The 14,132-nt window shown below is 37.5% G+C and overlaps 1 protein-coding gene across 1 annotated transcript; it reads left to right on the forward strand.

The window, feature by feature from the left end:
* The first annotated feature begins 865 nt into the window (after window positions 1-865).
* Window positions 866-11,920, forward strand: LOC131991086 (transcription factor E2F6-like). Its single transcript, XM_059356385.1, has 9 exons — window positions 866-1,102; window positions 2,889-3,152; window positions 5,051-5,079; window positions 5,291-5,328; window positions 6,067-6,253; window positions 6,594-6,749; window positions 10,228-10,342; window positions 10,523-10,657; window positions 11,377-11,920. Exons 1-8 carry the CDS (start codon window positions 992-994, stop codon window positions 10,649-10,651), a joined length of 1,029 nt encoding a protein of 342 aa, XP_059212368.1. The 5' UTR covers window positions 866-991; the 3' UTR covers window positions 10,652-10,657; window positions 11,377-11,920.
* Window positions 11,921-14,132: the final 2,212 nt, after the last annotated feature.

Here is a 14,132-nt window from a genome sequence, read left to right on the forward strand (position 1 = left end):
TCTCTCCAGTTTCTATGCCTTTATGTTTTTAAATAAATTATATTAAGTAAAAAATAAAGACATAGATAAAACATTTCCCTCCCTTATGATTATAGAAATAAAAAAATAAACTTTTCCTCCAGTTTCCTTTAATGATTCTAAATTATCTTCAATAATTAAGTAAATATAAATAAAATAAAGAAACATTCCCTTCAGTCTCTATACCTTCATGTTTCTATATGAAGTAGATTAAATAAAATAATAACAATAATAATGATGATGATAATAATAATAATAATAATAATAAATGAAACGGCTTCCTACCTTATAAATATTGAAATAAATAAATAAACTTTGCCTCCAGTTTCCCTTAAAGATTCAATTAATGAATAAATAAATATAAATAAAGTAAATAAACATTCCCTCCAGTCTCTATACCTTCATGTTTCTTAATAAATTAAGATTAGATCTGTAAAAAAAACAACAACAAAAAATAAAAATAAAAAGTTTATTTGTAAACCTTGTAAATATATAAATAAACTTTCCCTCCAGTTTCCCTTAATGTTTTAAATTATCTTCAGCAATTAAATAATAATAATAATAATAATAATAATAATAATGATAACAATAATAATAAATGAAACGGCTTCCTACCATTGAAATAAAGAAATAAACGTTCCCTCCAGTCTCTATACCTTCATGTTTCTTAAGAAAAAAAAAAAAAAAACTATTATGATAAATAAATAAAAAGTTTATTCGTAAACCTTGTAAATATATAAATAAACTTTCCCTCCAGTTTCCCTTAATGTTTCTAAATGATCTTCAATAATAAAATAAATAATAATAATAATAAAAATCTTCCGTGGTTGTACATCCGGGTCACACACTTCTCTTTCCGGTGTGAGAGCACACCTTGAGACGTGACATAAACAAACCGAGCACGTGTTTTATTGGCGGTGAGTCTTCTCGGAGCAGAGACCGGACCGGGACCGGACCGGACCGGACCGGGACCATGGTGAAGTGTGTCGTTTCCGCGTGTCCGAACCGCATGGTGAGCCGGAGAGTCTTCAACCGGCCGCCGAAGAGGTTCTTCAACTTCCCCCGGGACCCGGCGAGAGTCCAGGTAACCCGGGCTCAGGCTCTGCGGGCCGGCTGGACATGTCTGCTGCTTCCCGGTGTGTTCCAGGCTCCGGTTCCCAGAGGAGAGCTGCACCGCACCGTTATTATTATTACTATTAGTATTAGTATTAGTATTATTACAGTTATTATTGTTAGTATTATTACAGTTATTATTATTATTATTATAACTGTTGTTATTGTTAGTAGTAGTATTATTGATATTATTATTATTATTATTATAACTGTTATTATTATTATTATTATTACGATTTTATTATGTTTATGTTTATAAAATAATTTTCGAAAAAGGAGAAAAGCTGCATTTAACTTTTATTATTATTACTATTATTATTATTATTATTATTATAACTTATTATTGTTAGTAGTAGAATTATTTATATTATTGTTATTATTACGATATTATTATGTTTATATTTCTAAATTAATTTTCAAAAAAAGAGAAAAGCTGCATTTAACTATTATTATTATTATTGTTATTATTTTTATTTTTATTATTATTATTATTATTATAACTGTTATTATTGTAAGTAGTATTATTATTTATATTATTGTTATTATTACGATATTATTATGTTTATGTTTCTAAATTAATTTTCAAAAAAAAGAGAAGCTGCATTTAACTATTATTATTATTATTATTATTATTACTATTATTATCATTATTGTTATTATTATTATTTTTATTATTATTATTATAACTGTTATTATAGTTAGTTGTAGTATTATTTATATTATTGTTATTATTACGATATTATTATGTTTATGTTTCTAAATTAATTTTCAAAAAAAGAGAAAAGCTGCATTTAACTATTATTATTATTATTATTATTACTGTTTTTATTGTTTATTGATATTATTATCATCATCATTATTACTGTTATTATTATTACTATAATTATTATTGTTATCATTATTATTACGATTTTATTATGTTTATTTTTCTAAATGTATTATCAAAAAAGATAAAAGCTGCATTTAACTTTTATTATATTTGTTATTATTATTATTATTATTAGAAATTGGACGCTTTTTTTACAAACCAACCACTTCCTGTTTTTAAATTTGTCATATTATTCCTTTTTTTAAATGTTTAGTTATTTAAACAGGTTTTCACAATAAAACAGTGACATAACAATGTAAGTTATTTATATATATTTTATTTACATACTCATGGCCACATATATAAATAAAAATTAAATAGATACAAATAAGGTGCAGGAGCATAAGTTAAAAATATGAAATTATAGAAATGATTAACAAATAATAAAATAATAAAAACTCAACAAACCATCAAAAATATATATAAACTGCATCACTTAATTTATTTATTTAATTATTTTTTTATATCTTTGATTGTCCTGTAAAAATATATTTGAAAAGATCAAAGTCTTGGTTATTAAAGCTTCTAACTTGTGGTCCAGAGAGTAATTTCTTTTTTAAATACAATTTGACAAAATGTTATTTTCTTTAATAATTTCACACCAAAGTCAAAGTGAGTGATTTTTTATTTTTTTAAAGCAGAGTTGTTGGGATGCTAAAGACAATAGAGATTTTTAAAACTAGAAAAACTTTATGATCTTATCTGATTTAGAAGGGCTACAGAGTTGACATGGTGTGGGAGAGACACAAATATATAAATATATATATATATATATATATATATATATATATATATACATATAAGAATAAAAGAGCGTGCTGCGGTCAGAGATGTGTGTTTCCTGCTGCAGCTGATGATGGTCCTCTTCATCCTCCATGACTCGCTCCAGGTCTGGCTGGCGGCGCTGAGGCAGTCGTGGCAGCACGACTCCACGGAGCAGCACTTCATCTGTGAGGACCACTTCCTGCCGGAGGACCTCTCCGCCGGCGGGATCACCAGCGGCGCCGTCCCCATCATGCCCCCTTTCCTGGACGGCTCGCTGGGCCTCGTCAGCCCCTGGGGGGCCGAGTCCTCCGAGGAAGAGGAGCGCTGGGTCCCCGCAGACTACGAGGACGAGGGAAGTGGGGACGAGGCTCCAGATCCACCACAGCAGGTCTGCTTCATATTTCCTGATAGAATATACCAGGGGTGGTCAACCTGTGGCTCCAGACCCTCATGTGGCTCTTCAGGCCGCCTGCAGGGCCTCCCCGTGGCTGAGACAAAAAATATATGTATACTTTTACATTAAAATGTTCATTTATCAATGGTGTAGACCAAAAACTATTTGTATTCCTCAATTGTAAAATTGTATCGCCTTTTTACAGCATATTAAAAAAGTTTAGACATTTGAGTCAACTAAAATGTGTTTCATAGCTTACGGAAGTCTCCGGCCCGGCGCCTTAACCTTTACGTTCTGTCAACTTTGAGTTTAGTTTTGAGTTCCCCGAGATAGACTAGTTTTCAAAATCATAATAATAAATGCTCAATATGACTATTAATAATGTTGGTAGGCTCATTTAGACTTATTAGGCTGTTTAATTTTCATTTTAGACTCAATGTAAGGTTTGCGGCTCAATTCCGCGATTTTCTCTCATTTTTTTCTTTTTTTTCTTTAGTTAGTAAAGGTTGCCCACTCCTGGAATATAATATAATATAATATAATATAATATAATATAATGGATGGTTTCTGGTGACGCTTTGAACCACACAAACACCTTCAGGGTCACAGTTTCCTCATTGTGTCCTTGTTTTCACTGCAGTATATGAAATGTATATAAAGTCTATATAAAGTCCTGCAGCTCTCTATGAAAATAATATGAATTTAGTCAAAAGACGCGTTTGTTCATCCAAACTTAAACTTTTAATCCTCTGAACCCCAGCAAACTGTTCTTTTTCCCACTGCAATATATAAAATCTATATAAGTTTATTAGTCCTGCAGCTCTGTGGAATCAGCACAATCCTGGCTAGAAATGGGAACAACTCAAATAAAACTAATGTGAATTTGAAAACAATATTACTTTAGTTTTTCAGCATTTAGCCCTTCTTTTTCCTTGTAGTACAAAAAAAATGTAATGAATAAATACAAATAAAAAGAAGAAAAAATAGAAATACAAATAAATAAAAGAGACACTTATACTTCTAGACATGAGTTAAATTACTGTGAATTCGAAAACAATATTACTTCAGTTTTTCAGCATTTAGCACTGCTTTTTTTCTTTTAGTACAACAAAAAAATAAAAGAGACAGCAATACTTCTAGACATGAGTTAAACTAATATGAATTTGTAAAGATTATGACTTCAGTTATTCAGAATTCAGAAATAATTATTTTATTTTCTAAAATATTTTATTAAATAAGTATTTTTTTATTTTAGTATATTTTTTTATTGGGACAATATTCAGTTTCTCTCTGAGGTAAACGACAGCATTATCTGCATACAAGCAGATGTTTGTTTGTCCAAACTAGAACTTTTAACCCTTTGAACCGCAGCAAGCAGATTTTCTTTTTGCTCTTCTTACACTTTTACTCTCTGTGTCCATGTGTGTCACTGCAATATATAAATCTCTATAAATCTCTCAGTCCTGCAGCTGTGTTGAATCAGCACAATCAGAACAACTCAATCAGTCTTTGTGCAGAATAACACAGTTAGAATGACAGACATCGTGAACAAAATCATTCATTTCATCATTGATTTATCTTTTTTACAAAAAGTGGAATAAAATGGAATCTATAGAAACATTTCAGTTACTTCCATGTTTCCAGCCTCTCTTGTCCTCTCCTCTCAGCTCTGTGTAAACAGCCTGATATGTTCATATGAGATGTATCTGATTATTATGAATGTTATTAAAGAATTTATCATTTAATTATATGTTTTTTTTATGAAAATATGCATTCAAAACCTCCCAGGTGCTTGTAGGCTACAGAGGGTTATATGTGAAATTTACATTTTATTTGTAATATTGAAATAAAAAAGAAAAGAGAAGTAAACAACTTTATCTTTACTTTTCCAGAATCCAGGTGGAGGTTTGGAGAACACCAGGTAACACATTTCACTGCTCCTGGATTTCATATTTTACATTAAATCTGTAAAGAAAAAGAAATAAAGATTGTTTTTGTGTTTTCTGTATAGAAATGTGTCGCCACATCTGCAAACTTTAATGTTCGAATGCAGCAGATGTGTTGTAGGTTTGACAGAGTTTTTAATTAAATTGATAACTCTGTATAATATGGTGTTGTCTCTTTCTCTGCAGAGCTTTCCTGCCACAGAGGAGACAGGCGAGCAGACAGGGTGAGCATCAGAGAGACTTCTTTAGTCCACAGCAAACGTCCAGGAAGTCACTTAGAAATCACAGAGAAAAGATGCTGCAGAGCCTGCTTGAGAGTTTTCACATTTTAAAGTTTTTTCTTCAGAGTCACAGTGATCCAGTGATGTTTGTCTGCTCATTAATGGGTAAACTGTAAACATCAGCTGTTGACACATTTTTCTGCACAGACACAGTCCGACTCAATCAGGTGTATTTCTTCACAGAGTATACGTTTCGTTTCAGATTCAGATTTCCTGCTTTGCTCTCTTTTATACAAATTAAACTGATTTATTAATAGATTCAACTGATCGTTGGGCTTTGAAGACATCATCTTGGACTCTGGGTGAATGAATAATCAGTCGATAAATTCAGAGAATATTCTGTGGATGAATTAAAGAATAAAATAAATATATTATATTTTAACCTAAATTGGTGTGATCATAAATTTGAGTACATAATTGAGATTTAGATGGAAACATTATTTATTGTGTTTTCAGTAGAATAAAATATACAAAAGTTGTATGCAAAACCTTTTAAATGTTTCATTTTTTTTCATCATTGATTAAACTGATAATTTTTAAGAATTGCTTCATCTATTAAATGTTGAAAAAACAGTGAGAATTGTCCATCACAGTCTTATTCTACAGATTATTGTTGTGGTTGTATTACTGAGTTTCTGTCGAGGTTTATTGTCCCGGGTCTAACGGTGTCGTGGTGTGCAGACGTGTCTCTGGGGCTGCTGACTCTGCGTTTCCTGGAGCTGCTGCTGGTGGCGCCCGACGGTGCTCTGGACCTGCGGGACGCCGCCGCCAGCTTGCAGACACGCAAACGGCGAGTGTATGACATCACGCACGTCCTGACGGGCTTCAACCTCCTGGAGAAGGACTCGACCAACTGGGTCAGGTGGATGTAAGTCCTGAACACGTTTCATGAGGGTTTATTTTCATTTTTCCGAGGCGCTGTCATCAACATGAACATCTGAAGATTTATCATTATTACATTTAATGAGTTAGAAGTAGAATTCACATCCCTTATTTTACCAAAAATATCACACTACTTAATATTCTGCTATGTGCTTTAATTTATAAAAATGTGTAAAAATCCCATTTTTCATGTTAAAGTAACGTGTAAAGTAAATCTGCTCTGTTTTTTAAAGTGAAAATGCAGGTAGAGTGTTTCTTTAATAAATGACATACTTTTATCTGTATTTTGTCGTGTTTTGCATAAACGGCTCTGTGTCTGTCTGCAGAGGAAAGACTCCGATCGGCAGCTTTCTGTGGAAGAACCCGCAGAAGCTGGAGAGAGAGCTGGAGAACCTGAAGACGGTGGAGTCCACGCTGGACGGACTCATCAAGAGCTGCGCCAAGCAGCTGTTAGACATGACGGATGACGAGGAGAACTCTGCATATCCTTTCAGACGATTCATCCTGCCTGCAGGTTGTTTCTGGTCCAGTCTGCAGGTTGTTTCTGGTCCAGCCTGCAGGTTGTTCCTGGTCCAGCCTGCAGGTTGTTTCTGGTCCAAACTGCAGGTTGTTTCTGGTCCTACTTGCAGGTTGTTTGTGGTCCAGCCTGCAGGTTGTTTCTTGTCCAGCCTGCAGGTTGTTTCTGGTCCTACTTGCAGGTTGTTTCTGGTCCAGCCTGCAGGTTGTTTCTGGTTCAGTTTGCAGGTTGTTCTTGGTCCAGCCTGCAGGTTGTTTCTGGTCCTACTTGCAGGTTGTTTCTGGTCCGACTTGCAGGTTGTTTCTGGTCCAGCCTGCAGGTTGTTGCTGGTCCTACTTGCAGGTTGTTTCTGGTCCAGCCCTCAGGTTGTTTCTGGTCCAGTCTGCAGGTTGTTTCTGGTCCAGCCTACAGGTTGTTTCTGGTCCAGTCTGCAGGTTGTTTCTGGTCCAGCCTGCAGGTTGTTTCTGGTCCAGCCTGCAGGTTGTTTCTGGTTCAGTTTGCAGGTTGTTCCTGGTCCAGCCTGCAGGTTGTTTCTGGTCCTACCTGCAGTTTGTTTCTGGTCCAGCCCTCAGGTTGTTTCTGGTCCAGTCTGCAGGTTGTTTCTGGTCCAGCCTACAGGTTGTTTCTGGTCCAGTCTGCAGGTTGTTTCTGGTCCAGCCTGCAGGTTGTTTCTGGTCCAGCCTGCAGGTTGTTTCTGGTTCAGTTTGCAGGTTGTTCCTGGTCCAGCCTGCAGGTTGTTTCTGGTCCTACTTGCAGGTTGTTTCTGGTCCAGCCTGCAGGTTGTTTCTGGTCCTACTTGCAGGTTGTTCCTGGTCCAGCCTGCAGGTTGTTTCTGGTCCTACTTGCAGGTTGTTTCTGGTCCAGGCTGAAGGTCGTTTCTGGTCCAGCCTGCATGTTGTTCCTGGTCCAGCCTGCAGGTTGTTCCTGGTCCAGCCTGCAGGTTGTTTCTGGTCCTACTTGCAGGTTGTTTCTGGTCCAGTCTGCAGGTTGTTTCTGGTCCTACTTGCAGGTCGTTTCTGGTCCAGCCTGCATGTTGTTCCTGGTCCAGCCTGCAGGTTGTTTCTGGTCCTACTTGCAGGTTGTTCCTGGTCCAGCCTGCAGGTTGTTTCTGGTCCTACTTGCAGGTTGTTTCTGGTCCAGCCTGAAGGTCGTTTCTGGTCCAGCCTGCATGTTGTTCCTGGTCCAGCCTGCAGGTTGTTCCTGGTCCAGCCTGCAGGTTGTTTCTGGTCCTACTTGCAGGTTGTTTCTGGTCCAGTCTGCAGGTTGTTTCTGGTCCTACTTGCAGGTTGTTTCTGGTCCAGTCTGCAGGTTGTTCCTGGTCCAGCCTGCAGGTTGTTTCTGGTCCTACTTGCAGGTTGTTTCTGGTCCAGTCTGCAGGTTGTTTCTGGTCCAGCCTGCAGGTTGTTTCTGGTCCAGCCTGCAGGTTGTTTCTGGTTCAGTTTGCAGGTTGTTACTGGTCCAGCCTGCAGGTTGTTTCTGGTCCTACTTGCAGGTTGTTTCTGGTCCTACTTGCAGGTTGTTTCTGGTCCAGTCTGCAGGTTGTTTCTGGTCCTACTTTCAGGTTGTTTCTGGTCCTACTTGCAGGTTGTTTCTGGTCCAGCCCTCAGGTTGTTTCTGGTCCAGCCTGCAGGTTGTTTCTGGTCCAGCCTGCAGGTTGTTTCTGGTCCAGTCTGCAGGTTGTTTTTGGTCCAGTCTGCAGGTTGTTTCTGGTCCTACTTGCAGGTTGTTTCTGGTCCTACTTGCAGGTTGTTTCTGGTCCAGCCCTCAGGTTGTTTCTGGTCCTACTTGCAGGTTGTTTCTGGTCCAGCCCTCAGGTTGTTTCTGGTCCAGTTTGCAGGTTGTTTCTGGTCCAGTTTGCAGGTTGTTTCTGGTCCAGCCCTCAGGTTGTTTCTGGTCCAGTTTGCAGGTTGTTTCTGGTCCAGCCCTCAGGTTGTTTCTGGTCCAGTTTGCAGGTTGTTTCTGGTCCAGTTTGCAGGTTGTTTCTGGTCCAGCCCTCAGGTTGTTTCTGGTCCATTTTGCAGGTTGTTTCTGGTCCAGTTTGCAGGTTGTTTCTGGTCCAGCCCTCAGGTTGTTTCTGGTCCAGCCTGCAGGTTGTTTCTGGTCCTACTTGCAGGTTGTTTCTGGTCCAGTCTGCAGGTTGTTTCTGGTCCTACTTGCAGGTTGTTTCTGGTCCAGTCTGCAGGTTGTTCCTGGTCCAGCCTGCAGGTTGTTTCTGGTCCTACTTGCAGGTTGTTCCTGGTCCAGTCCGCAGGTTGTTTCTGGTCCTACTTGCAGGTTGTTTCTGGTCCAGTCTGCAGGTTGTTTCTGGTCCAGCCCTCAGGTTGTTTCTGGTCCAGCCTGAAGGTCGTTTCTGGTCCAGCCTGCATGTTGTTCCTGGTCCAGCCTGCAGGTTGTTCCTGGTCCAGCCTGCAGGTTGTTTCTGGTCCTACTTGCAGGTTGTTTCTGGTCCAGTCTGCAGGTTGTTTCTGGTCCTACTTGCAGGTTGTTTCTGGTCCAGTCTGCAGGTTGTTCCTGGTCCAGCCTGCAGGTTGTTTCTGGTCCTACTTGCAGGTTGTTCCTGGTCCAGTCTGCAGGTTGTTTCTGGTCCTACTTGCAGGTTGTTTCTGGTCCAGTCTGCAGGTTGTTTCTGGTCCAGCCTGCAGGTTGTTTCTGGTCCAGCCTGCAGGTTGTTTCTGGTCCAGCCTGCAGGTTGTTTCTGGTTCAGTTTGCAGGTTGTTACTGGTCCAGCCTGCAGGTTGTTTCTGGTCCTACTTGCAGGTTGTTTCTGGTCCTACTTGCAGGTTGTTTCTGGTCCAGCCTGCAGGTCGTTTCTGGTCCAGCCTGCATGTTGTTTCTGGTCCAGCCCACAGGTTGTTTCTGGTCCTACTTGCAGGTTGTTTCTGGTCCAGTCTGCAGGTTGTTTCTGGTCCTACTTTCAGGTTGTTTCTGGTCCTACTTGCAGGTTGTTTCTGGTCCAGCCCTCAGGTTGTTTCTGGTCCAGCCTGCAGGTTGTTTCTGGTCCAGCCTGCAGGTTGTTTCTGGACCAGTCTGCAGGTTGTTTTTGGTCCAGTCTGCAGGTTGTTTCTGGTCCTACTTGCAGGTTGTTTCTGGTCCAGCCCTCAGGTTGTTTCTGGTCCTACTTGCAGGTTGTTTCTGGTCCTACTTGCAGGTTGTTTCTGGTCCAGCCCTCAGGTTGTTTCTGGTCCAGTTTGCAGGTTGTTTCTGGTCCAGCCCTCAGGTTGTTTCTGGTCCAGTTTGCAGGTTGTTTCTGGTCCAGCCCTCAGGTTGTTTCTGGTCCAGTTTGCAGGTTGTTTCTGGTCCAGTTTGCAGGTTGTTTCTGGTCCAGCCCTCAGGTTGGTTCTGGTCCAGCCTGCAGGTTGTTTCTGGTCCAGCCTGCAGGTTGTTTCTGGTCCATTCTGCAGGTTGTTTCTGTCAGCAAGTTCTTTTCTTTAACCCTTCCTCACGTCGGCCTACGTGACTCACGAAGACATCCGGCGGCTCTGGTTTGTCCAGCAGCAGACAGTGATCGTGGTCAAAGCTCCGGAGGAAACCAGACTGGAGATTCCTGCTCCACAGGAGGTAAACAGACAGACACATGAACCAAAGTTTGATTTCATTTAATCTATGAGTTAAAAAATTCAATTTAGAAATGTTCATGTTCAATATGTTTAATGACTGTGTTAAATTAATCCTCATACCAAGAGTAAAAAGTTCAAAGTCTGTCTGTCTGTCTGTCTGTCTGTCTGTCTGTCTGTCTAGGACAGGGTCCAGGTCCAGCTGAAGGCGTCTCGGGGTCCCATCGTGGTTCGGACCTCTGAGTTCGGCTCCGGAGATGTCAGCTTCGTCTCTCTGGAGGAGAGTCGAGTCCAGAGTGCTGCAGTGTGCTGAACACAGGTCACATTATTATTATTATTATTATTATTATTATTATACACGCCATGTGAGTGAGAGTTAATAGAATGTGAATAATAAAAAATAATAATAGATTATTAATATTTTTTACAATAAAATAAAAATTATAGCTTGATGATGATGATAATAATAATAATTCATATTAACAATTTGAAACACAATATAGTAATAACAATAATTATAGAAATAATACATGAATAATAAAAAGTAGAATACAATTCTAAATAATAATAATAATAATGTAATACAAACAAAAGAAGAGATAACAGCCAGATTAATGAAATTGTTAATAATAAGTATAAAATTAAGATAATGAATTGATGAAAATTATACAAGATTATTAATAATATTAAAACAAAAGATATATTTATATTAAAATAATTATGATAATAATAATAATAGATTTATAATAACAATATGAAAATATAGCCACATTAAAAAGTACAGTACGATTATAAATAATAATAATAATGTTATTTATGCAAACAGAGCAATAATAGAAGAGCCACTACGCAGACATATTATAAAACATAAATATATTAAGTCTCTTAAAAGCTTTCTTCATTCTTCAGGAAAAACAACAAAATCAAGTGTTTTTTATTGCTAAATTTACATTTATGATTAAACACATGTACATATATGAACTGCAAGCTTTTTGTTTATTAGTATCATTTAATCACATGTTGTTATTGTTGTTGCAGCAGGTCCTCAGAGCGCCGTGTGACCAGCAGGAGGCGCCGCCGTCCTCTGGTGACATCACAGGTCGTCCTCAGGTGACATCACAGGTCGTCCTCAGGTGACATCACAGGTCGTCCTCTGGTGACATCACAGGTCGTCCTCAGGTGACATCACAGGTCGTCCTCAGGTGACATCACAGGTCGTCCTCTGGTGACATCACAGGTCGTCCTCAGGTGACATCACAGGTCGTCCTCAGGTGACATCACAGGTCGTCCTCAGGTGACATCACAGGTCGTCCTCAGGTGACATCACAGGTCGTCCTCCGGTGACATCACAGGTCGTAGAGTCACTTATGGAACAGAAACAACAAAACACTGAAAACTTTATATTTATGGGTCTGATTCTCGCTGATCAGAATCAAAATATGGACTTTTTTTACTTTTCTATAACAAATGATAATCAGACTCTAGACTTTATATTTTATATTCTATCATTCTGACCTTTTTTTTGTTTATATTTTTCATTTAAAAATGTTTTGCTGTAATCAATAAAACAATATAAACTGTTTGAGAGGTGAAGGTTGCTGGTTTGAATCTCTGCAACAGACGAGGAGACGAAAACAAGTAAAACCACGAGAAATTATGATTAATATTTAATATGAAGTCCCATCTGTCAGGAGAAATAACAGTAACATTAATAATACAAATATTTAAGGGTATTATTGTGTTTCTTGTAAAAACACTATTTTATTTATTTTAATTCCCAAAAAATTCTGATGAATAAAACTTTTTGCTCTAGTTATAAGGAAAAATAGATTTTTACATACAATATTATTTGTATTAGTAGAAGTATTAAAAATGTAAGATGTGGCTTTATAAAATATAACTTAAAATAATAATAATACATGAAACATGATTATGTAAAATGAATTAACTGGGTTTAAATACTTTGTTTAAAAAAAGTTAAGTTCTCCACAACAACATGAAATGCAATAAAACTGATAAAATAAAATAATTAAAAAAAACAAAACTTTAATTTGATTTTCTGTTGCTGTAAATTAGTGTTAGTGATGTCAGCAACTTTTTTACACAAATTATTTTTTTCAAGTGTTTTCCCATAACCATGCAGTTCTAATACAAATAATAATTTTAATTTAAATTAAATTTGATCCAAGACATTCTATCTGTGTGGTTGTTGCATTTACAGTTCAGGTTGTGTTGATGTAATAACCAGGAGCAGCCAGCAGGGGGCAGCAGAGGACTGACTGTCCATTGTTAGAACAAGAGATGAAGCTTATTGGTGCCCAGTGGGGGAAAGGACAGATAAAAAGTCAAATGGGAATAAAAACAGAAAATTATATCAATATATTATTGCTGCATGAGCAAAAAATTAGTAATAACCTTTTAATTTTTTTTATAATTGCATGTATTTTTTTTTTAATATTAGTAGTAGTCCAAAAAAAGTCTAAACGTTGGCTAAAAATAGAACATATATTAATAATAATAATAATATTAAATAAGTTCAAATGGAATTCAGATTTATTTTTCCTATTATTATTATTATTATTATTATTATTATTATTATTAACATCAGTACTGAACATTCAACATCTGTCAGATAATGACTTTAAAAAATTAATTAATAAATAAAAGAATTAGATGAATAAACATTAAAGTATGTTTAAGATCTGTCAAATTAAAATAAGGAATAAACAGGACCCGCCCCCTCCTGCTGGTCCCGGTCCAGTTGCAGGACCCGCCCCCCTCCTGCTGGTCCCGGTCCAGCTGCAGGACCCGCCCCCCCTGCTGGTCCAGGTCCAGCTGCAGGACCCGCCCCCCTCCTGCTGGTCCCGGTCCAGTTGCAGGACCCGCCCCCTCCTTCTGGTCCTCACACAAAATGAAACAAAACAACTACGAAAATACAGAAAACGACCACAGAGAGATGCATAACCAGTGGTGGACGAAGTATTCAGATCCCTTACTGCAGTAAAAGTACTAACACAATACTGTGTAATTACTCCATACAGTAAAAGTCCTGCAGTCAAAACTACAAAAGTAAAAGTACAAAAGTATCAAAATGTACTTAAAGTATAAAGAGTAAAAGTACTCGTGATGCAGAATGGACCCACTCAGATTGTTTTACATGTATTCCAAAATGTATTATTGTATTTTTATTACTGATACATTTATGTCAGTTGTGTTTTCATTTTCTCAATGTAGGGCTCATTTTCACGACTTAATATTCTGTGATGAGGTCTAAAATGTAGTGAAGTAAAGTATAAAGTTACATTAAAAGGACTCAAGCAAAGTACAAGTACCTCAAAACACTTCAGACTTTACAAACTCTGACGTGTTGAGGGTTTGACTTCCTCATCTCAGACGCTCACAGACACCAGGAAGAGGAAACGAGCAGCTTCTTCTCTCACAGAGTTTCTTCGACACATGAAGGTGGAAAGTGTCTGTTAGTCGACCTGAAGTGAGTTCAGCAGGTGAGAATCCTACCAGAGGAATCTGTCTTATTATTATTATTATTATTATTATTTAGTGTTTATTTGATATGGACAGAGCAATTACATTGGACAGACCAGATGCATTGTTTAAGTGTTTTAGCACAAGTGCTAATTCACAACACTTGTCCATAGGCTGTTTTTGAAAAGGTAGGGGAATTAAAATAACAAGAATGTAAATGTTTCATCATCAGGATCACTTTGATCACATCGTGCTGTTTAACTGCACAGGAGGAATGTTTCTTGATGCTGATTGGCTGAACAATGTTTGTC

Source organism: Centropristis striata, chromosome 18 (genome assembly GCF_030273125.1).
Source record: "Centropristis striata isolate RG_2023a ecotype Rhode Island chromosome 18, C.striata_1.0, whole genome shotgun sequence".
Classification (NCBI taxonomy): Eukaryota; Metazoa; Chordata; class Actinopteri; order Perciformes; family Serranidae; genus Centropristis; species Centropristis striata.